Source organism: Neodiprion fabricii, chromosome 7 (assembly GCF_021155785.1).
Source record: "Neodiprion fabricii isolate iyNeoFabr1 chromosome 7, iyNeoFabr1.1, whole genome shotgun sequence".
Lineage (NCBI taxonomy): Eukaryota > Metazoa > Arthropoda > Insecta > Hymenoptera > Diprionidae > Neodiprion > Neodiprion fabricii.
The window spans coordinates 22208325-22231832 of record NC_060245.1 but is presented as its reverse complement, the minus strand read 5'-3'; the positions used below and the strand labels follow the sequence as shown (position 1 = coordinate 22231832).

At 41.8% G+C, this 23508-nt stretch overlaps 2 protein-coding genes and 1 long non-coding RNA gene across 13 annotated transcripts in view; 2 read left to right on the top strand and 1 right to left on the bottom strand.

Annotated features, from left to right (window-relative positions):
• LOC124186120 (sialidase-like) overlaps positions 1 to 14501 on the top strand; it is a 44675-nt gene extending 30174 nt beyond the window's left edge. The window contains exons 2-4 of one of the 2 annotated variants that reach the window (XM_046577533.1): positions 5245 to 5332; positions 5437 to 5474; positions 5567 to 5817. In XM_046577533.1, the coding sequence (XP_046433489.1) occupies positions 5245 to 5332; positions 5437 to 5474; positions 5567 to 5644 (204 nt within the window). In that variant the 3' untranslated portion in view covers positions 5645 to 5817. Of the gene's footprint in view, positions 1 to 5244; positions 5333 to 5436; positions 5475 to 5566; positions 5818 to 14306 lie in introns of those variants that run through there. The other variant, XM_046577534.1, reaches the window with a different exon arrangement.
• The window catches only part of LOC124186098 (dystrophin, isoforms A/C/F/G/H-like), a 315823-nt gene that overhangs the window by 188117 nt on the left and 104198 nt on the right, over positions 1 to 23508 (top strand). The gene's annotated exons all lie outside the window — the stretch shown is intronic.
• On the bottom strand, positions 6697 to 7568 carry LOC124186153. Its single transcript, XR_006871566.1, has 3 exons — positions 7412 to 7568; positions 6958 to 7003; positions 6697 to 6870 (listed from the first exon to the last, which is right to left on the bottom strand). It is a non-coding gene; the product is annotated as an uncharacterized LOC124186153 (long non-coding RNA).

Below are 23508 nucleotides of genomic sequence, written 5' to 3'. Positions count from 1 at the left end.
TCCCATTGGAAAGTGAAATTAAACGAACCCACTGGATTTTATAACGATTTTAAACAATTCATCGATAATATTTCACGCTTCCGTTTATAACTCGATTCGTTTTTTCAGATCTGATCGAGTATTATTATTAAAGAGATCTTTGCAGCTTACGAATGTAATAATGTAATAAATATTCAGGTCACGTTTATCTGGCAATAAAATTGATTTTGGCCATTAAACCTCGTTAAGAGCTCAAATTCGGGACACGTCGGTCGGTTTCGACTGCGAGTTTGAAAAGCTTGCGGCTGTGGGATCGATGCGCGACGTGTCGATGTGTCTGCGTGCGACGCTTGCATCGTACAACGTAAAACGTTGAAAAGTGTAAAAAATGAAAGGCTGGTCGGGCGCGAAGCTAAGGTGGTGAAAAGGGGGAATAGGACGAGGAAGGGCGTCGCAACGGGGCAAAGCGGGTTGGAAGTTCGCGCCACTGAATATTCATATATTGTAATCAACTACTTCAGACCGCGCGGCGAGACGCTGCCACTTTTCCACCGCGGCAGAAACGACTGGCGTTTCGAATGGGGGTGAAAACGTGGAAAGATCGAAAAATGGAAGCGCCGAAATATCCAATTTTCAAAGTCGCAAAAATTAATTCATAGTTCATAAAAATTTTCGAGTCTTGCAGTATGGGTAGGTCGAAAAGAAAAATATAGAAAAGGTTAGAGTATGGAATGCCAAAATTTAGAGTCGTCAGAATTCCTCTCGTTAATTGAGCTTTTTGACGATTTCGATTCCATGAATATCGATCGAACCGCAGCACTGTTACGGGGCAACTTGGATTAATCAAAATCGATGAGTTGGAATAGAGATTAACCGAAATCGTCGATGAATCGATTAATTGGAAAAAAGGGTTGATGAAAAAACTCGAATAACAGAAAAAACGATTAGTCGTATAGAACTGACAGAGACTCTGGATTTTAACCTTTCTATGTTTTTGTCTTTATTTCGATAACCGTACGAATTAATATTTTCGCGTCTTTGATAATTCAACATTTTTTCATCCTTCTATCGATCGTCCATTCCAGTTTTCTACCCCCACCCTGGCATTCGCATATTTTTTCATCGTTGTATAATATAATTGCATCGAAAGAGCGAGAGGAGGAAACACGTCAGAAGTGAAAATAAGGAATAACCGCCTCTTTTCAAACTCTCGCAGCTCTGCTTTTGCAATCCCTTAGCGTTTGTTCCGTGCAAGTCGCAGCTGCGCTTTCTTTCACCGCGCTTTTAACCCGTCCCGATATATTCAACGGCATTTAAATACGCGATAATGAATATGCACCACACACGCTTTCGACGTCGTTCACTGTGTTTTAAAGCAGGATTAATTTTCACCGCTTGCTAGCCTGACTTGCCTTACAACTCGAGTATACATTATATACATTATATATATACCGAGTGTTTCAAATTTGTCTGGCTTCAAAAAAGTTTCGGTCAGGTTTGATAACTTTCATGTCGCCTTTGTAATTATACGTTGCCTGTGTGGCTTGGAAAATGTTTCTCATGTTCGTTCCTTTTTTTCTTTCATACCTCGACTCCCTCTATCCTCGTAACCAGGAAAGAAGAGAAAAAAATTGAGTAATGGAAAGATATTTCAGAATCCTGAATATTAATGAAATCGGACAAAGTTTACAAACTCGGTTTATTGTAATATAGGTTTCCCATTTGTTGTAAAAAGTTATAATTTATAACGCCGGCCGGTCTCTATAATTAAAAGCCCCCCGTTTTGCACATCAGGTTTCAAAAAACTCAAACCCCTTCTATGGTTGTAATAATGATAACGATGATAACAACAAGAACAACGCTAATAATTACGGGAATAACGATTGTGTTTCCGAGACAGGTAAGAATTTTCAAATTTAATTTTAAGAAAATCCGAAGAATAATTTCAGTCAATCCTGCTCGATCTTGCCGTCTTCAACTTGAACCCAAAGAGCTAGAATGGAAAGGAATTTTTCTTTTCCGCATCTTTCTTCGCTTACGAAGCACCAACGGGCGTTTTACATCTGGATAAAAAATTGTTCACCCTAAGGATTCGTGCTCACGTTGCTTCGCACGCATGTTCAAATTTCGCTTGATATTTTTCCGTACATTACGTTATTACGAATACGTCGCAACGAGTTCTCCGTTACGCGTATACGCAGAAACACAAGAAATTTTTGCAAGAAGGATCAAAAAAATAAAATGTGACAAGAAATGAAAGAGCATATTCATTTTGTGAATCTTTTATATCAGTTTGCACGCAAATTACATACTAAATCTTTGGTTTGAATACCTGGCAAATTGAATCGCCGAAGACGACGACGTTGCGCTCAACTTTTCCTACACAGAAAATTGTCTTGCATACAATTTCTATACTCGACTCTCTTGAGATCTTGCTATTTGACTTGCACAATTGCGGAAAATGTCGAATTGCCCGTAGAGTTTACACGACGGTGGGAAAACATCTCGTGAGAAAATCGTTGCGAGATGAAGGAAGAAGACAAAAAAGGAAAAAAGTTTTAAAAACATGGTGAATCCTGGGATAAAAATTTCTGCACCGTCTAGCCGTCGATCTCTGAACGAGGCTGTAACAAGCCGATATCTCTAGTGCGCTTGGATTCTAATTTTGGTGAATAGTGGAAGCTGATGCAGAATCTGAGGTCGAAGTATGAGGCTGAAATAAGAATACTCGGAAATTCGGTGATACCGCTGCGTGGTTTCGTATTTTCAATCGAAAAACGAATCAGCCCTTGCTAAGACGGAAATCCGTCGAACGGTTTGGAAAGAAGAAGAATAAAGTAATGCGATTATTATTTTTTTTTTTTTTTTATCATCTAGATAATTCAATGAAACATCCCCGACGGCGAGCTTTTCGAGTATTTTCGATTTTCCCCGCTTCTCAGGGGCTGCGGAAAACCCAACCCACCGATTCTATTGTCCTTCTCTCATTCGTCGTTACATTATCGTCGACGTTAAAGCGCGGAAAAAAAAATGAAAGAAACAACTGCGATGACTTACTTCTGCCAAGCTTTGAACTTTCACGTAGGTACACGCGATTCGCGGGAGAAATCCTCCCCCACTTCCCGCCCTTCCGCGTGTTTCATCGGCCCCCCCCCTCCCCCCTCTCCTCCTCCCAGCCTTTTTTCGTGGATTCTTCATCCTGCCCAGGGCAAAGATCAAAGCGACGCCGTTTCGTTGATTGAAAAAATTACAACCAACAATGAAAAACAAGAAGCGACTAGTGGGTCGGGAGAAGAAAAGAAAAGAAAAGCAAAGTAAAGTAAAGTAAAGTAAAGTAAAGTAAAGTAAAGTAAAGTAAAGAAGAGAGAAAGAACAGGAAACGAAGAAAAAGAAGAAGAAGAAGATTCGCCAACGAGGAGGAAATTAACGATAAAGAAAAAAAATAAAAAAAATTGCCCGCTTTTTCATATCTGCCTCACGATCCCAAGCTGCATTCTTCGAAGCCATGCTCACAAGCTACAGCAAAGTTGCAGCGAAGCTTACGGCAAAACACCGCGGAGTATCGAGCGATTATGCTTTAATCGCGATTTTTATACGTTTTACTTAATGTTTCGCCGTAATCGGTATCTCTGATTCACATTGCGATGTGTAATTATTTCCCGTTGCCGATGCAATGTCGTGTAGAACGAGCTTTCAGTATGCGCGTACGGTGTAGCAAAGCGGTGGCCACTGATTGCAAGCTGAAAATAATGGGTGCATCGATTAATCGAATCGAAAAAAATAATCGAACACCACTCGATTATTTGGTATTTTTTTTTTTTTTTTTGTAGTCTCACTAGCGGTAAAGTTTTTTTCTTTTTACAATTTACAGTTTGATTGAAAATATTTTTCAATTTCAGGTGAAACAATATTCATTTATATTTCACTTATTACATATCAGACAGGTATCTCAACAAGTAAGACAACGATAATAATTTATACTCCAATCAAACGAATCGACATTGTGTCGCATAGTTCACGGGATTGAAAAATAAGAACCGATAAACTTTTCTACAATTTCACCTACTCGACCATTTTCCATCGTCTTTCTTTCTCGGCGTATCTTTCCCTCGCCCTCAAATCGCTACTCCTCTCAACGAAGTGCACCCAGTTTGTGATTTTTCTCATTCTCACTTGGCGCTTTTCACTCAACCCCGTGCACTTAAGCCCCCAGTTGCCTCGGAGTCCGGCAGCTCGAGTTGCAGTCGTCTACGGCGCTGCTCCGGGAAACTGAAATGGCTTAACAACGAGTCGAGGTCGAGGTTCGACCGCTGCTTCCTTATAGTTATACGTAGTTACCTTACCCCGGGCTGGACGGATTCGTTTCGAGTAGAAATAACGGCGCGCATTAGTATCAGTGCTCTACGGAATTACCGGAGGAGAATGGCGAGACGGGGTTCGGGGTTCGGGGCAAGCCGCGGTCTTGCCAATTTGCAAAACCACGCCGCATACGCAAACCGCCAAAAACGAACACAGTATGCTTCCGCGTTACAGAGTTTACCGGCCAGTATAGGCTGACTGAAAATTAATTTACTTCCATGCCACAGCCGGGCAACGCCGCTGTTGCAATTTATTCTATGCATCGTGCGCAGCGTTCTCTCGGACTGAAGAGTTCTCACGGTTGCATCGCAATCTGAATCGCGGGGCTTCTCCATTTTAACCTGTTAATCCGTTACTACGTTTTCGCCTTTTATATTTCCATTATTTCTTGATAGCTTTATTATTTTTTTTTTTTCTTTCGATTTCGCGTTTTCATGTTTAGAGAATCACGTACAATCTTTTTCGGATGGACTTTTTTGTCTGTGTATGTTTATATACCTATGTAAGCAATTTTTTTGTCCGACGATGTCTCGGCAACGATTTAACGGATTTCAATGACTTTTTGTCTCCATCGACGCGGTTTTTCCAAACTTAAAGCTTTGATCGGCTCGATACTTTTTCAATTATTTAAATAACAAAATTCCGAAAAATAATATACACAAGATGATATTTTGAGAATGAATGAATGGATTTGAATGAAAATTGGTACCGTTAGATTTTTTGCAAATTCGAAGCATTGGATAGGCTGGGGAAAAAAAAACTAAAAACATTTGAATTTTTATTAAATTTTTTTCTCGTTCGATCCCGCAGTGTTACGCATTCAAAATTTTCTTCCATTTCATTATACACGTATTCTATTCTCCTTTGATCGTCGTTCTAATTTCACTTTTGTATTCTATGTTTCAGGTATGGAATATATTTCTAATCGAAGGTGATGACGATGATGATTGTGACGATGCTTACCGTTCTACTTTAAAATGTTTTAATAAAAAACGTGAGTTTTTACCTCATAACCTCGTATGTTTATTTATTTAATAATCTTTTTTACTCTTCCATTCTATTCGTTTTTTTTTTTCTTTATCGCATACCTGATTACAGACTTTCGTCGATCCTCCGCGAAACTGTCCAAATCGCTGGTACGTCGTTTCTTAACATAAACGAAATATCAACTATAGACGACGACAATGAAAGCCGTAAAAAAATAGGCGTTTCTTCTTTTGTATTACAGGTTCCGAGACCAACTGTTATTAACTTCTCAGCGTGCATTACCGACAATGAAACCCGTTATTCATATCGCTGTAGCTGATAAGCCTCAATTAGCATTCGTTCGGCATTCCTTATCGTACCAATTTCGCTTGTAGTCTTCACTTATTTCGTTGATAAAAAACCGCGCTATCATTACCCGTTCATTTGCATGTTTATCGCTTGCTAAGTGCACAAGAATTGACCCATATAATGAATATTATACTTTAAATCGGAAATAAAACAGTATACCCGACATTGTTTATCGCAGTAAATTATAACAAAAAAAAACAAAAACAAACAATAATAATAACAAAACGTTATCTCGCCGTTTTCATTCTTCAGTAACAGCTGTAAAATCGAATGAAAAAGCTTTCACGTCACCTATACATATATAAACCTTGTGTCAACCGCGAATGCGCGTTATCTGGTATTTTATGTATAATCCCAATCATATTACGTCAATTTTCATCCAGTGCTGGTATTATCGTACGTTGTGTAATAAAATCTTTTTTCTCTTATTTACTTCGTTTTATTATTTTTTTTTTACGCGCGCTCGTTGCGTCCATGCAAATATTGATCGCTGGTGCAGAAACGAACTCGCGTTTATCTCGTCATATCTCGTCATTATAGATATTCAATGTTTGTTTTTTTTTTTTTTTTTAGGCATGATTTTCATTCAATTACATTCTACGAAAGTGATTCGAGCGAAGATACAGCGGTTGAATTATCACATCTATTTACACAAACGTTAATCTAACTAATTACATAGAAGTGACGTCTGAGCGTTCCGCCCAAATGCGTTTTATTACAATACACGTATAAACTGATTTACGCGTCACGGACTTCGCGTCTTACGTTTCACAAGATGAAACGCTACGCTCAATTTGTACGCAGATATTATTAGTCGTTATATCTTGGCGCCGTGTGTCAGAGACCGCGTTATCTTACCACGTGCTAATTCTTCCGTTACTATCGCCTAACCACCGCTTTACGTCGTATATAGTCGATTACTCCCTAACTGTGAGACAGGGCAATTACTCGCAACTTGGAGATTATAGGTATACAAGCGAATAAGAGTGAGAGAGAGAGAGAAAGGGGAGAGAAACACTCTCGTTATCGAACGGTGAGACATTTATTCAAACTTAATGTATTTACATAATTCGTCCGAGTATTAAATCGACGAGTTATTAACAAATCGGGTGTCCGCAGCATTGCGGAAACGGTTTGCTGTTGTCCTGATTGACTCTTCCTTTCGGCCCATCCGGTCCGCACAAGATCTGAGGACACCTGGAGCAAAAAATAACAATTATAGAATAAGAGATAAATCGCGTTTTTTTTATTTCTACAGGTTTCTTGACCCATCGTTTTACTCACCGATGATCCGAAGTTCCCTGACAATTTTTACTTCCTGTGAAAGTATCTGTAAAACAGAAGACAAAAAATATTGCAATTACAAATCGATACGTCGACAGTTTGACGTTATCGAGGAGTTATAATTAAACTGCTCTATAAGATGGTGGTTACCGGTCAGGGAATAGTCAAAGATTCAAGAATAAAAATATTTCTCAATTAGTCAACGATTTTATGACGATAAAATGCAAAAGAATCAAGCTTTTCCCATGAGAAAAAATCCAAGAACAGTTATTTTTTTTTTTTTGTTTTCATGTCATGTGCTTGTTAATTTATTCGCCAGTTTTAATTTTAATTGAGGAAAAATTATAATTGGCTCGTGAAAAACCAGGGAAGAGTTTTTTCGGATATTTTTGAGTTGAAAGAGATCTAGCGAAAAGTATCGGATATATCTGCCTCTGTGTGTTTTTATACTCACGTTGAGCTTCGATTTCGGAGTAGATTGCGAAGAGCGCCAAGACGGCGAAAAGAACGGTGGCGAACAGCTTCATAACGACAGTTCTTTGCGGTAGGTTTGTGTCGTTGCAACTGCACTTCTGCTTCTGCTTTACTAACAGCTTTCCGAACCCGTATTTATACCCGGCGACAATCGCGAACTTATCTTCGTCTCGCAATATTAGCACAGTCAATTGCAACTATGCATCGGTGTGCGTCTCTTAAAGTTACGGTATTCGCGTATGCATACGAGTTGAAAATACCGTGTGTCAGTCAGTCAGTTCAGTCGGGGATTCACTATCTTTCCTCGATTCTTAATGCGATTCAGAAAACAAGCTTGTTACGTCGCATGTTTTATACGTGCCTTCCATGTTCGTTGCAAGTATATTTATTGCTGACGTATTCGCGCAGACTAGTTTTTTAATAAGTTTGAAACCACGTTGTACTAATTAGTGTTTGTAATAGACAGATATTTTACTATTTACATAAGCGGAATGGGTTTTTGAGAATTCGATGTTTAACGAGTATATGAATTTAACAGGAAATTTCATGGAAAATGTATAAAGTATATAATACGTGACGCGTTTTTGCTCTGGATAATTGATGCCGACCTGATATTAGTTTGGATCTAACTGGCCCTAGATTTTTTCAAACACGTGGCATGCGGGCCCCGTTGAAGGACGCAAAGAGGCAAGATGGAGGGTAATTTTCGTTCCTATTTGTGCGCATATTTCTGGGGGATGAGAGACACTCTCGTCTTCTTTCCGTAAAGAGTCTTCAATCATCGTTCCTGCAATTTTCCACCCAGCTCGTCGATGACTGCGGATTTCTCTTTCTCTAAACATCGTAAATCGACGATACACGGTTCTCTGCTCTTTCTCGAGTCACTCGCTGCTTCCGCCATCCAGACGTCGAAACCAGCAGCCCTTGGGCCCTCCAAGGTGCCAGTGGGCCCGCAGACGAACGTCTACAGCAGTCAACAGAAATGTATTGTTACCAAACTTTGACCAAGCGATCATGTATTTTTCTTACGTTTCCTGATAAAAATTTCTCCACTTTCCATTTGTTTTTTCTTTTTTTCTCTCCCTCTCTCTCTTCCTCTCTCTTGTCTCGGTGCGTCTGTCTTGTCTTTTCCACCCCGACGTTTAAGTGAAAACAGCGAAGAGGCGCTGGTTAAGAAACCTGAACACCCGGCAGCGAGGTACTTATACTACACCTTTGCACAACGACTGGGGGGGATGGAAATTGCACGATTTCTCGAGGTTTTACCCTGCAAGCCTGCAGGGACAACGTTTAACGCAAAGTCGCTAACAAGGTAGACCTGTACGTATAACGCAGACAGTTACGCCCTGAACCACCTTCCGCGGTTTCGCATGACGGGAAGGGCGAAAGAGGAGAGCCTCGGTCACAGTTAGCCTTAACGATAATTACCCACGGCACCCAGAGCGGTACCTACAACGTTTAGATCCTACCCCCCGATAGGCGAGCCGTGATAACCATGGACTGCGGTAACGGCATTCGGCTATTTATCATGCATACTCGCGCGTGTTCGCCTAAGCGCAAATTGATTGCGGGTAAAATTCGATGGCGAAAATCGATCGCTCTCTGTAGGGAGGGAGAAAAAATAAATAAATAAATAAAAAACAACAACCGACACTTCCACCCTTCTCTCGAAAACTCGTTTTTTTTTTCTTTTTTTTTTTTTAGAAACGTCCCTTCTCTCGCCATTCTATTGAAAAGACCGCGTAGCGCAGGAAGCGGGAATCCAGTTCCGGTTTGTCGCTGCAATGTTACAGGCAAAACGCGTCGTCGCTCTCGCTCGTTTTCCCCCTTCTTTCATCCAGCCTCCCCCTTCTGTGTTCCCTCTCTTTTTGCCCCCCTCTTCCCTCGATCCTCTCTCTTTCTCTCTCTCTCTCTCTGACTTCACGTCGCACCGTGAAACGAAGCACACACGCACTGAGCCAGGCAGGGTGTATGAAACATTGACCAACACTAGCAGACACGTGGCGTCGGTGAACAATTCACACAGGCATTCGCACACTCGTATGCCAGCCTCAAGTAACGGACGGGCGAAGGTCTCTTTGCACAGACGAGGCTCGCCTCCGTAACTCCTCTAGCCGGCAACCTCGTCGGCGAAGAGTGTAGAGGTAGGACCCGGTGCTCGCCTTCCACGGGCACCAAGAGAACACAGTACCACCGACTATCCGCGACGCTGCGCTACGCGGTCCGTCTCGACTCCTTTTCTCATGGCGCGTCGTTTCGTTCGGGCGATGTGTGTATTCCATTCTCGATTTAGTACTTACCAGTCATCCGTAATCCTCGATTAGTCGCGATAGGAGACGGATGAACGTTGTCGCGGTTGTTGTGTGTTGGTGCAGCGTACTTTTTAAGGAAGGCTGAATTTGTCGTACGAAATGCGTAGGTGAGAAGTGTACCCGTGTTCTTGACGGTGAGAGAAGAGCGAAGAGAGAAGAGAGAAGAGAGAAGAGAGTTTTCTTTAAAACGTCGTCGTACTCTCGGTGAATTTTCACGTCAAATTAAATCCGACGCTCTCTTTCAGGATATACAACGTTCGCGATTTTCAAGTGTCGCCGTCGCGAGTTTACCAGTGAGAGACTAGAAGTGCCAGTTTTCAGGCCCAGTGCACCCGGTACCAGTTTTCCAGTTCACGATGCGTCGAGTGCAGTTTTCATGTCGCGAGAAAAATTTCCCGCCAAAATTATTTAGCTCAGCTTTACGCTGAGTTGGTGATGTGATAAATAAGTTGCGACGTGTCAGGATCAACGTTTCTCCGTACGCGTGTGATGTGAAGATAATCAATTTCATTAAAAAAAAAAAGAAAAAAAAAAAAGAAAACGTAACCGTACGTGATGCCAGATTTTTCACAAAAGTCAAAGGTTTGTGTATATACGAAACGTCGAAAAGTTATACCTGTGCCGAGAATGACACGAGGCCAATTGTATACACGTAACGTAATATTATTCCCGAGGACTATCTGTTATACATATATCTATTATTTTACGCTCAATTTCTCTTCTCGGTCACAGGTATACAGTATACGTGACCATGTGTGCGTTTGTTGCCCACGTGGTTTCCCCCTGGCGTGAAGTGAATGAAGGTGAACGTATTTATACGTGAGCTAACATGCAACGCGATAATAACCGGTACACTGTTCCATAGGAGAAAGAGAAACACGACGATTTAACAACGAGTTCTTGTCTTTTTTGCAATGTCGTTCCGCTCACGATTAGCGGTCGTTCTTCTCAGTTTGTATCAATGTTTACCATTATATTTCATGTATATTCAAATGTTACGCACTGTAAATCTCAGCCCACGTTTGACAGATCCGTTAAAAAGAAAAATTGAATCGACGAATGAATAAATAAATAGATGAAGATTAGAAACGATCAAGTGCAGCTGCGATTCTCCGTATCGGGTAAGAGGGTTTCAGAAACTCTTACGCAAACTTGCGCAGGCTGACTTGTTCCACTAATAGAATAAAAACCTACAAACTCTCAAGGACTCTCATTCGGGATCCGTAGCTTAGCGAAAAGACTCCAGCTTCCCCCAATTGGTTTCAGCTCAGAACTGAAAGAACAATCGTTAACACTACTATCAGACCTATTCTTCTACTTTTTCTTCTTCTTCTTCGACCTACTGAAATTTTCTAATCAAGAATCTCTCGATCCCTAGAACGTTGGGCAACGGTTTGATACTGGCAGGTCATTAATTGATGAAGCCAAACTTCATTAACGATACACAGTTTACGTCACTCTGTTGGAGCATGCGTGTACGTGTGTATATGTTCGTGTGGGTGCGGTGGGTTACAACAACTCGGTAGTAAACAACTCAACATTGCCATGCAGTGTCTCCCAGTAAGGCAGCGAGCCTCTCAATATCCACTGTTAGCCAGAGAAGGAGTGGCATCAGGGTCAGTCCTGAGCGCATTCAACCGCGTTTCCGTCCTCTGGGATGTCGTAACTGGCGCAAACGCCGAACCTGAATCGAAGCGACAAACATCCCTGCACCATTTCGCAGTTACGTAAACTATGAATTTATAAGTTTAGACATTCGGCCAAGACTCGTTCCGGAATTGGAGCATCCGTACACGCTCTGTCCTCAAGATTAGAAAAAAAGATCGAAGGATTCGTTAATCGATCAATAAGTCCAAGTACCGGCGCAACCGTGGTTGTTTACACTTCAGCTTCCGATACAACGTAGCGCCTGCGGCACTTTGAGGCAAAACAACTTTTCCTCTCGAACAGCCATGCTAAACGATGTGGTCGTCAACGCGATATGATCATCATTACCTGCACCAAGCACGTTGGTTATTATACGGCCAGCGAACTCCTCTGATCGGCTAATTCAAGCGAGTCTAATTATCGACTGGGTGGATGAGGGAGGCTCGATGCATCCGACGTCGGCATCGCGGTTCGAACGTACGCAGCAGACGGAATTGTTTCCCTCAATTGTTAACCTCTTTTCTTCCAATTTCGTTGCCGTCTCTCCGACACGTGCGACTCTCGCATTGTCCTCCACGGTGTAATGACGCCTCGTTAACAAACAGCCTCCCTTTCATCTTCACGCCGCGCTTCTCCGGGGTTAAACCAGACACGTTATGCTGAAAAGGGTTCTTGTTTTCGCCGCTGCTTGTGACTAAAATCCAGCCGACATAGTTCGAAGTCGATAGGATTTGGCTACGATTGCAAAGAGAATTCTCATCGACGATGAGATATTGGCAATTGTCGAAGGAGATATAATACATGTACCTTGTGTATATGAATTATTCATTCGTGATGGAGAAATAAAACGAGCCCATGCTCCCTTACATTTTTTTGTTTTTTTTTTCTTCTTGGCTAACCCTATTTTTCTTTCTTGTTTTGTCGTCGAACGATGGCCTGGAGCACCAGCCAGGACCCTCGAGGACTACATTTGCATCCTTCGAAGGTTCCTTTACCTCGGAGATTGCGTCGGTACTTCGGGGTCAAGCTACTTCGATGTATCTCGTATTTTAAACCCTCGTACCCACCGTGTAGTAATTCAAGTACCTAGACGAGCGAATATGTAAAATGAAACGAAACGAATGTATATGTAATAAATATCTGGAAACAGTTGAAATGTGAAGAACACAATAACGCGATTAATTCGGCACATGTGTAGGTTTTCATTAGTTTTTCATCCCTGGTTGCTTTAGAGAAAAACTGTAGCTGAAGAATTCGTCTTAAATTTGCATAAACGTGATTCTTTAACTTTATGTTAGTGAATAAAACAGCAGCGTAAAAAACTCAGGTCACCGTTTGCTGGATAGAGTGAATAACCGATCCCGAGTTACGGAATTCTTTTATCCTCCGAAGTGTGGGTATCTTCGCTGCGAGTTAGCCTCGACGTTTCAACTGCGGGAGTAAAAAAAAGGAAGAAAAAGTTAAAGTTGTTTGACAAAGAGCCGTATACTCTGTATTTTTAACTCTCAAAAACCGAGTGGTTACCCTGCAATCGCCGACGGTAATAATCCCATGAGAAATCACAGCTTGTCAACTTTTACTCGCCGGTCCGCTGCGCCGACCCTGAGTGGCTACGTCAGATCCGTTAACCAAACGAATTCGTAATGCCTTTTGCAATTGGATACAGAGCCCAGCCTCCGAAGCAGGGCTTGGATTGTCCGCGGTACTTTACCAGCTGTAACAACATTCTACAACAAATAACCACGATTTCCGTCTATAAATGTAGGTACATACGTATATTCACATTTTCACGCTACGACGAATCGGTCTCGTTCTCTTTAGCACCGCTGAAGGTATAAACAACCGTTTTGAATAGGCGACAGGAAACTTTGACGCATGTGGCGATCGCAACGCTGGTTTGTATAATTATATTCAGTCTGTTCTATTATGGCAAAATAAGGCCAATAGTCGATAGAGTATCGTTGAGTTGAATATGACAATGATGTTATCACTCTCATTGTTGCAGGTGTGTAGAAAATAGACAATGACGAAACAGCTATCGAAGAATCTGGCTTTGGAGTAACCGCACAGACATTGAATCTCATCCAATCGTAGGATGTTCCAAATTAACGCATCTAGGTCACGGTCCGTGCCTTTCGGACCATTCGCAGTGTTGCCTACGTCGTTTCGGCATTTCCGTTATCCGTTTTCACTCTGCGGTTTCGAGTTTCCAGTTCACGGTTCCCGACACACTTCGACGTGTTCGCGTCTCTAGACCATGCCCAAGCATTGTCTTTTAACCCTATTGCTTGAAAGTCATTGCGTCACGCGAACTTTCGCGTTAGCATGCCTTCGACGCGCGTTGCGTTACATTTTACGTGCGTATGTGCGACGGAATCGCGTCGGTTGCTCCTGCGAGAGAACAAGTTGCGTATCAACCTGTGTGGCAGACTCCCTGTCCAGAGACCCGCGAGCCATTGTTACTAAACTAAGGGATTTCACGATTTATTGCCTCGATTCGTTCCTGCGAGTTCCGCCCACCCGCATGCTGCTCGCGGCGCTGAAACTGCGTCGCACTTCCGCTTCGGATTCATTCGTCGTTTGACTCTGGTCTCAGAACAGGAATAATTGAGAATATTTTAGTCTGACTTACTTTTTCACGGGTTTTCCGCGTTCCTGAGAGTCGTATTAGTCTGGAACGGATCATACGTATCGATTGTTGAATTTTTAATTTTTTACTCGAAAAAGTAAGGCTAACTCGTTTGGAATTTTCGTGAAAATTTGGACAATTTTGTATGATACTGGAAAAAAATCTTTGATAAACTATAACGACGTAATTTTGCGAGTGTAAACGATTGTGCGTGGTCCGGATACGCTAGAAGCAACGAATCGAAAGTTACAGCCAAAAAATATGAAACTTACTTAGTATTTTTTCAGAACTTCGTCCTGTGCTGTTCTACATGTCTATTTTGCAATTCTGAAGAAACGATCAGCCTTCACAAATCACAAGAACAGCAAGGTTCAACCTATGAACAACAGACAGAAAAACACGTTCTCTATACATGAAGTTTTCAACGGAATTTTGACGAAGTGGGGCAGTGGAAGCACATATTCATGGCTCAAAGTTTCAATTTATTTATTATGCCCTTATTCTAGTACAAGTGTTCGGGTGTCAGTGTGTTGTAATTTAATAAACTGACAAATAGATTTATAGTGGAAAACAAGGAGGGATGCACGGATGTGATTGATAGTTGCATAAAAAGTCTGATTATTGAATGAAAGAAATAGTGTTCAGTATGAATTGTCTTGAGCAGGAAATGAAAGATACTACGGTGGAAAGTTGTTATCATATTTTATATATGTAGCTTAAGATTCAGTCTGTGTACAGGTGCGACAACACCTCTGCAGGATATGATATATGATGCATGATATTTCATTGTCACTAATTTTTGTAACCCAAACCAAAATAATGACAAAAATCTCTTTAACCGCATTTCCTTTGAATTTCCTGAACTCTTAACCGTTAGCTGTTCCAGATCTATTTTTGCACTCGGTAGGGTCCAATAAGTCAGGCATGCATCGTACAGATCATTTAACAGGGAAGACATTTTTCAATCAACGATAAGTGAGGCTGACCCATTTCGAGTTTGCGTGGAAAGTTGACCATCTTCAGTAACGCAGGGATGAGGTCTCTGATGAACTACTTCTCTCCTGTTAATCCCACGCTCTTTCAGCTACATTTTCTGAGTTCCTGTGGGTCCAATTAGTCAGAAAAGGGTCGTACAAATCAAATCTGAGACCCAAAATTTTGGTCAAAAAATGAAGAAAACGTAAGGCTAACCCCTTTGCATTTTTGGCAAAAATTTTCGCGATTTGAATAGTGCTGAAATCAATTAATTGTGGCACTATTCCGACGTAATTTTGCGAGAGAAATCGATTGGGCGCAGTCCCAATACGCTGCGATAAACGCATCAAAAGTTAGAGCCAAAAAACGAGAACCTGTGTTTTCGACATTTTTCAGCAGGTGCTTTTTCCTTCGTAACTTCTCTCCTGTTGATCCCACGCTCTTTCCGCTGCGTTTCCTGAGTTCCTGGGGGTCCAATTAGTCAGGTGAGAGTCATACGAAACGAATCTGAGACGAAAAATTTTTGGTCGAAAAATGAAGAAAAAGTAAGGCTAACCCCTTTGCATTTTTGGCGAAAATTTTCGCGATTTTGAAAAGTGCTGGAATAAATTAATTGTGGCACTATTCCGACGTAATTTTGCGAGAGAAATCGATTGGGCGCAGTCCCAATACGCTGCGATAAACGCATCAAAAGTTAGAGCCAAAAAACGAGAACCTGTGTTTTCGACATTTTTCAGCAGGTGCTTTTTCCTTCGTAACTTCTCTCCTGTTGATCCCACGCTCTTTCCGCTGCGTTTCCTGAGTTCCTGGGGGTCCAATTAGTCAGGTGAGAGTCATACGAAACGAATCTGAGACGAAAAATTTTTGGTCGAAAAATGAAGAAAAAGTAAGGCTAACCCCTTTGCATTTTTGGCGAAAATTTTCGCGATTTTGAAAAGTGCTGGAATAAATTAATTGTGGCACTATTCCGACGTAATTTTGCGAGAGAAATCGATTGGGCGCAGTCCCAATACGCTGCGATAAACGCATCAAAAGTTAGAGCCAAAAAACGAGAACCTGTGTTTTCGACATTTTTCAGCAGGTGCTTTTTCCTTCGTAACTTCTCTCCTGTTGATCCCACGCTCTTTCCGCTGCGTTTCCTGAGTTCCTGGGGGTCCAATTAGTCAGGTGAGAGTCATACGAAACGAATCTGAGACGAAAAATTTTTGGTCGAAAAATGAAGAAAAAGTAAGGCTAACCCCTTTGCATTTTTGGCGAAAATTTTCGCGATTTTGAAAAGTGCTGGAATAAATTAATTGTGGCACTATTCCGACGTAATTTTGCGAGAGAAATCGATTGGGCGCAGTCCCAATACGCTGCGATAAACGCATCAAAAGTTAGAGCCAAAAAACGAGAACCTGTGTTTTCGACATTTTTCAGCAGGTGCTTTTTCCTTCGTAACTTCTCTCCTGTTGATCCCACGCTCTTTCCGCTGCGTTTCCTGAGTTCCTGGGGGTCCAATTAGTCAGGTGAGAGTCATACGAAACGAATCTGAGACGAAAAATTTTTGGTCGAAAAATGAAGAAAAAGTAAGGCTAACCCCTTTGCATTTTTGGCGAAAATTTTCGCGATTTTGAAAAGTGCTGGAATAAATTAATTGTGGCACTATTCCGACGTAATTTTGCGAGAGAAATCGATTGGGCGCAGTCCCAATACGCTGCGATAAACGCATCAAAAGTTAGAGCCAAAAAACGAGAACCTGTGTTTTCGACATTTTTCAGCAGGTGCTTTTTCCTTCGTAACTTCTCTCCTGTTGATCCCACGCTCTTTCCGCTGCGTTTCCTGAGTTCCTGGGGGTCCAATTAGTCAGGTGAGAGTCATACGAAACGAATCTGAGACGAAAAATTTTTGGTCGAAAAATGAAGAAAAAGTAAGGCTAACCCCTTTGCATTTTTGGCGAAAATTTTCGCGATTTTGAAAAGTGCTGGAATAAATTAATTGTGGCACTATTCCGACGTAATTTTGCGAGAGAAATCGATTGGGCGCAGTCCCAATACGCTGCGATAAACGCATCAAAAGTTAGAGCCAAAAAACGAGAACCTGTGTTTTCGACATTTTTCAGCAGGTGCTTTTTCCTTCGTAACTTCTCTCCTGTTGATCCCACGCTCTTTCCGCTGCGTTTCCTGAGTTCCTGGGGGTCCAATTAGTCAGGTGAGAGTCATACGAAACGAATCTGAGACGAAAAATTTTTGGTCGAAAAATGAAGAAAAAGTAAGGCTAACCCCTTTGCATTTTTGGCGAAAATTTTCGCGATTTTGAAAAGTGCTGGAATAAATTAATTGTGGCACTATTCCGACGTAATTTTGCGAGAGAAATCGATTGGGCGCAGTCCCAATACGCTGCGATAAACGCATCAAAAGTTAGAGCCAAAAAACGAGAACCTGTGTTTTCGACATTTTTCAGCAGGTGCTTTTTCCTTCGTAACTTCTCTCCTGTTGATCCCACGCTCTTTCCGCTGCGTTTCCTGAGTTCCTGGGGGTCCAATTAGTCAGGTGAGAGTCATACGAAACGAATCTGAGACGAAAAATTTTTGGTCGAAAAATGAAGAAAAAGTAAGGCTAACCCCTTTGCATTTTTGGCGAAAATTTTCGCGATTTTGAAAAGTGCTGGAATAAATTAATTGTGGCACTATTCCGACGTAATTTTGCGAGAGAAATCGATTGGGCGCAGTCCCAATACGCTGCGATAAACGCATCAAAAGTTAGAGCCAAAAAACGAGAACCTGTGTTTTCGACATTTTTCAGCAGGTGCTTTTTCCTTCGTAACTTCTCTCCTGTTGATCCCACGCTCTTTCCGCTGCGTTTCCTGAGTTCCTGGGGGTCCAATTAGTCAGGTGAGAGTCATACGAAACGAATCTGAGACGAAAAATTTTTGGTCGAAAAATGAAGAAAAAGTAAGGCTAACCCCTTTGCATTTTTGGCGAAAATTTTCGCGATTTTGAAAAGTGCTGGAATAAATTAATTGTGGCACTATTCCGACGTAATTTTGCGAGAGAAATCGATTGGGCGCAGTCCCAATACGCTGCGATAAACGCATCAAAAGTTAGAGCCAAAAAACGAGAACCTGTGTTTTCGACATTTTTCAGCAGGTGCTTTTTCCTTCGTAACTTCTCTCCTGTTGATCCCACGCTCTTTCCGCTGCGTTTCCTGAGTTCCTGGGGGTCCAATTAGTCAGGTGAGAGTCATACGAAACGAATCTGAGACGAAAAATTTTTGGTCGAAAAATGAAGAAAAAGTAAGGCTAACCCCTTTGCATTTTTGGCGAAAATTTTCGCGATTTTGAAAAGTGCTGGAATAAATTAATTGTGGCACTATTCCGACGTAATTTTGCGAGAGAAATCGATTGGGCGCAGTCCCATTACGCTGCGATAAACGCATCAAAAGTTAGAGCCAAAAAACGAGAACCTGTGTTTTCGACATTTTTCAGCAGGTGCTTTTTCCTTCGTAACTTCTCTCCTGTTGATCCCACGCTCTTTCCGCTGCGTTTCCTGAGTTCCTGGGGGTCCAATTAGTCAGGTGAGAGTCATACGAAACGAATCTGAGACGAAAAATTTTTGGTCGAAAAATGAAGAAAAAGTAAGGCTAACCCCTTTGCATTTTTGGCGAAAATTTTCGCGATTTTGAAAAGTGCTGGAATAAATTAATTGTGGCACTATTCCGACGTAATTTTGCGAGAGAAATCGATTGGGCGCAGTCCCAATACGCTGCGATAAACGCATCAAAAGTTAGAGCCAAAAAACGAGAACCTGTGTTTTCGACATTTTTCAGCAGGCGCTTTTTCCTTCGTAACTTCTCTCCTGTTGATCCCACGCTCTTTCCGCTGCGTTTCCTGAGTTCCTGGGGGTCCAATTAGTCAGGTGAGAGTCATACGAAACGAATCTGAGACGAAAAATTTTTGGTCGAAAAATGAAGAAAAAGTAAGGCTAACCCCTTTGCATTTTTGGCGAAAATTTTCGCGATTTTGAAAAGTGCTGGAATAAATTAATTGTGGCACTATTCCGACGTAATTTTGCGAGAGAAATCGATTGGGCGCAGTCCCAATACGCTGCGATAAACGCATCAAAAGTTAGAGCCAAAAAACGAGAACCTGTGTTTTCGACATTTTTCAGCAGGTGCTTTTTCCTTCGTAACTTCTCTCCTGTTGATCCCACGCTCTTTCCGCTGCGTTTCCTGAGTTCCTGGGGGTCCAATTAGTCAGGTGAGAGTCATACGAAACGAATCTGAGACGAAAAATTTTTGGTCGAAAAATGAAGAAAAAGTAAGGCTAACCCCTTTGCATTTTTGGCGAAAATTTTCGCGATTTTGAAAAGTGCTGGAATAAATTAATTGTGGCACTATTCCGACGTAATTTTGCGAGAGAAATCGATTGGGCGCAGTCCCAATACGCTGCGATAAACGCATCAAAAGTTAGAGCCAAAAAACGAGAACCTGTGTTTTCGACATTTTTCAGCAGGTGCTTTTTCCTTCGTAACTTCTCTCCTGTTGATCCCACGCTCTTTCCGCTGCGTTTCCTGAGTTCCTGGGGGTCCAATTAGTCAGGTGAGAGTCATACGAAACGAATCTGAGACGAAAAATTTTTGGTCGAAAAATGAAGAAAAAGTAAGGCTAACCCCTTTGCATTTTTGGCGAAAATTTTCGCGATTTTGAAAAGTGCTGGAATAAATTAATTGTGGCACTATTCCGACGTAATTTTGCGAGAGAAATCGATTGGGCGCAGTCCCAATACGCTGCGATAAACGCATCAAAAGTTAGAGCCAAAAAACGAGAACCTGTGTTTTCGACATTTTTCAGCAGGTGCTTTTTCCTTCGTAACTTCTCTCCTGTTGATCCCACGCTCTTTCCGCTGCGTTTCCTGAGTTCCTGGGGGTCCAATTAGTCAGGTGAGAGTCATACGAAACGAATCTGAGACGAAAAATTTTTGGTCGAAAAATGAAGAAAAAGTAAGGCTAACCCCTTTGCATTTTTGGCGAAAATTTTCGCGATTTTGAAAAGTGCTGGAATAAATTAATTGTGGCACTATTCCGACGTAATTTTGCGAGAGAAATCGATTGGGCGCAGTCCCAATACGCTGCGATAAACGCATCAAAAGTTAGAGCCAAAAAACGAGAACCTGTGTTTTCGACATTTTTCAGCAGGTGCTTTTTCCTTCGTAACTTCTCTCCTGTTGATCCCACGCTCTTTCCGCTGCGTTTCCTGAGTTCCTGGGGGTCCAATTAGTCAGGTGAGAGTCATACGAAACGAATCTGAGACGAAAAATTTTTGGTCGAAAAATGAAGAAAAAGTAAGGCTAACCCCTTTGCATTTTTGGCGAAAATTTTCGCGATTTTGAAAAGTGCTGGAATAAATTAATTGTGGCACTATTCCGACGTAATTTTGCGAGAGAAATCGATTGGGCGCAGTCCCATTACGCTGCGATAAACGCATCAAAAGTTAGAGCCAAAAAACGAGAACCTGTGTTTTCGACATTTTTCAGCAGGTGCTTTTTCCTTCGTAACTTCTCTCCTGTTGATCCCACGCTCTTTCCGCTGCGTTTCCTGAGTTCCTGGGGGTCCAATTAGTCAGGTGAGAGTCATACGAAACGAATCTGAGACGAAAAATTTTTGGTCGAAAAATGAAGAAAAAGTAAGGCTAACCCCTTTGCATTTTTGGCGAAAATTTTCGCGATTTTGAAAAGTGCTGGAATAAATTAATTGTGGCACTATTCCGACGTAATTTTGCGAGAGAAATCGATTGGGCGCAGTCCCAATACGCTGCGATAAACGCATCAAAAGTTAGAGCCAAAAAACGAGAACCTGTGTTTTCGACATTTTTCAGCAGGCGCTTTTTCCTTCGTAACTTCTCTCCTGTTGATCCCACGCTCTTTCCGCTGCGTTTCCTGAGTTCCTGGGGGTCCAATTAGTCAGGTGAGAGTCATACGAAACGAATCTGAGACGAAAAATTTTTGGTCGAAAAATGAAGAAAAAGTAAGGCTAACCCCTTTGCATTTTTGGCGAAAATTTTCGCGATTTTGAAAAGTGCTGGAATAAATTAATTGTGGCACTATTCCGACGTAATTTTGCGAGAGAAATCGATTGGGCGCAGTCCCAATACGCTGCGATAAACGCATCAAAAGTTAGAGCCAAAAAACGAGAACCTGTGTTTTCGACATTTTTCAGCAGGTGCTTTTTCCTTCGTAACTTCTCTCCTGTTGATCCCACGCTCTTTCCGCTGCGTTTCCTGAGTTCCTGGGGGTCCAATTAGTCAGGTGAGAGTCATACGAAACGAATCTGAGACGAAAAATTTTTGGTCGAAAAATGAAGAAAAAGTAAGGCTAACCCCTTTGCATTTTTGGCGAAAATTTTCGCGATTTTGAAAAGTGCTGGAATAAATTAATTGTGGCACTATTCCGACGTAATTTTGCGAGAGAAATCGATTGGGCGCAGTCCCAATACGCTGCGATAAACGCATCAAAAGTTAGAGCCAAAAAACGAGAACCTGTGTTTTCGACATTTTTCAGCAGGTGCTTTTTCCTTCGTAACTTCTCTCCTGTTGATCCCACGCTCTTTCCGCTGCGTTTCCTGAGTTCCTGGGGGTCCAATTAGTCAGGTGAGAGTCATACGAAACGAATCTGAGACGAAAAATTTTTGGTCGAAAAATGAAGAAAAAGTAAGGCTAACCCCTTTGCATTTTTGGCGAAAATTTTCGCGATTTTGAAAAGTGCTGGAATAAATTAATTGTGGCACTATTCCGACGTAATTTTGCGAGAGAAATCGATTGGGCGCAGTCCCATTACGCTGCGATAAACGCATCAAAAGTTAGAGCCAAAAAACGAGAACCTGTGTTTTCGACATTTTTCAGCAGGTGCTTTTTCCTTCGTAACTTCTCTCCTGTTGATCCCACGCTCTTTCCGCTGCGTTTCCTGAGTTCCTGGGGGTCCAATTAGTCAGGTGAGAGTCATACGAAACGAATCTGAGACGAAAAATTTTTGGTCGAAAAATGAAGAAAAAGTAAGGCTAACCCCTTTGCATTTTTGGCGAAAATTTTCGCGATTTTGAAAAGTGCTGGAATAAATTAATTGTGGCACTATTCCGACGTAATTTTGCGAGAGAAATCGATTGGGCGCAGTCCCAATACGCTGCGATAAACGCATCAAAAGTTAGAGCCAAAAAACGAGAACCTGTGTTTTCGACATTTTTCAGCAGGTGCTTTTTCCTTCGTAACTTCTCTCCTGTTGATCCCACGCTCTTTCCGCTGCGTTTCCTGAGTTCCTGGGGGTCCAATTAGTCAGGTGAGAGTCATACGAAACGAATCTGAGACGAAAAATTTTTGGTCGAAAAATGAAGAAAAAGTAAGGCTAACCCCTTTGCATTTTTGGCGAAAATTTTCGCGATTTTGAAAAGTGCTGGAATAAATTAATTGTGGCACTATTCCGACGTAATTTTGCGAGAGAAATCGATTGGGCGCAGTCCCAATACGCTGCGATAAACGCATCAAAAGTTAGAGCCAAAAAACGAGAACCTGTGTTTTCGACATTTTTCAGCAGGTGCTTTTTCCTTCGTAACTTCTCTCCTGTTGATCCCACGCTCTTTCCGCTGCGTTTCCTGAGTTCCTGGGGGTCCAATTAGTCAGGTGAGAGTCATACGAAACGAATCTGAGACGAAAAATTTTTGGTCGAAAAATGAAGAAAAAGTAAGGCTAACCCCTTTGCATTTTTGGCGAAAATTTTCGCGATTTTGAAAAGTGCTGGAATAAATTAATTGTGGCACTATTCCGACGTAATTTTGCGAGAGAAATCGATTGGGCGCAGTCCCAATACGCTGCGATAAACGCATCAAAAGTTAGAGCCAAAAAACGAGAACCTGTGTTTTCGACATTTTTCAGCAGGTGCTTTTTCCTTCGTAACTTCTCTCCTGTTGATCCCACGCTCTTTCCGCTGCGTTTCCTGAGTTCCTGGGGGTCCAATTAGTCAGGTGAGAGTCATACGAAACGAATCTGAGACGAAAAATTTTTGGTCGAAAAATGAAGAAAAAGTAAGGCTAACCCCTTTGCATTTTTGGCGAAAATTTTCGCGATTTTGAAAAGTGCTGGAATAAATTAATTGTGGCACTATTCCGACGTAATTTTGCGAGAGAAATCGATTGGGCGCAGTCCCAATACGCTGCGATAAACGCATCAAAAGTTAGAGCCAAAAAACGAGAACCTGTGTTTTCGACATTTTTCAGCAGGTGCTTTTTCCTTCGTAACTTCTCTCCTGTTGATCCCACGCTCTTTCCGCTGCGTTTCCTGAGTTCCTGGGGGTCCAATTAGTCAGGTGAGAGTCATACGAAACGAATCTGAGACGAAAAATTTTTGGTCGAAAAATGAAGAAAAAGTAAGGCTAACCCCTTTGCATTTTTGGCGAAAATTTTCGCGATTTTGAAAAGTGCTGGAATAAATTAATTGTGGCACTATTCCGACGTAATTTTGCGAGAGAAATCGATTGGGTGCAGTCCCAATA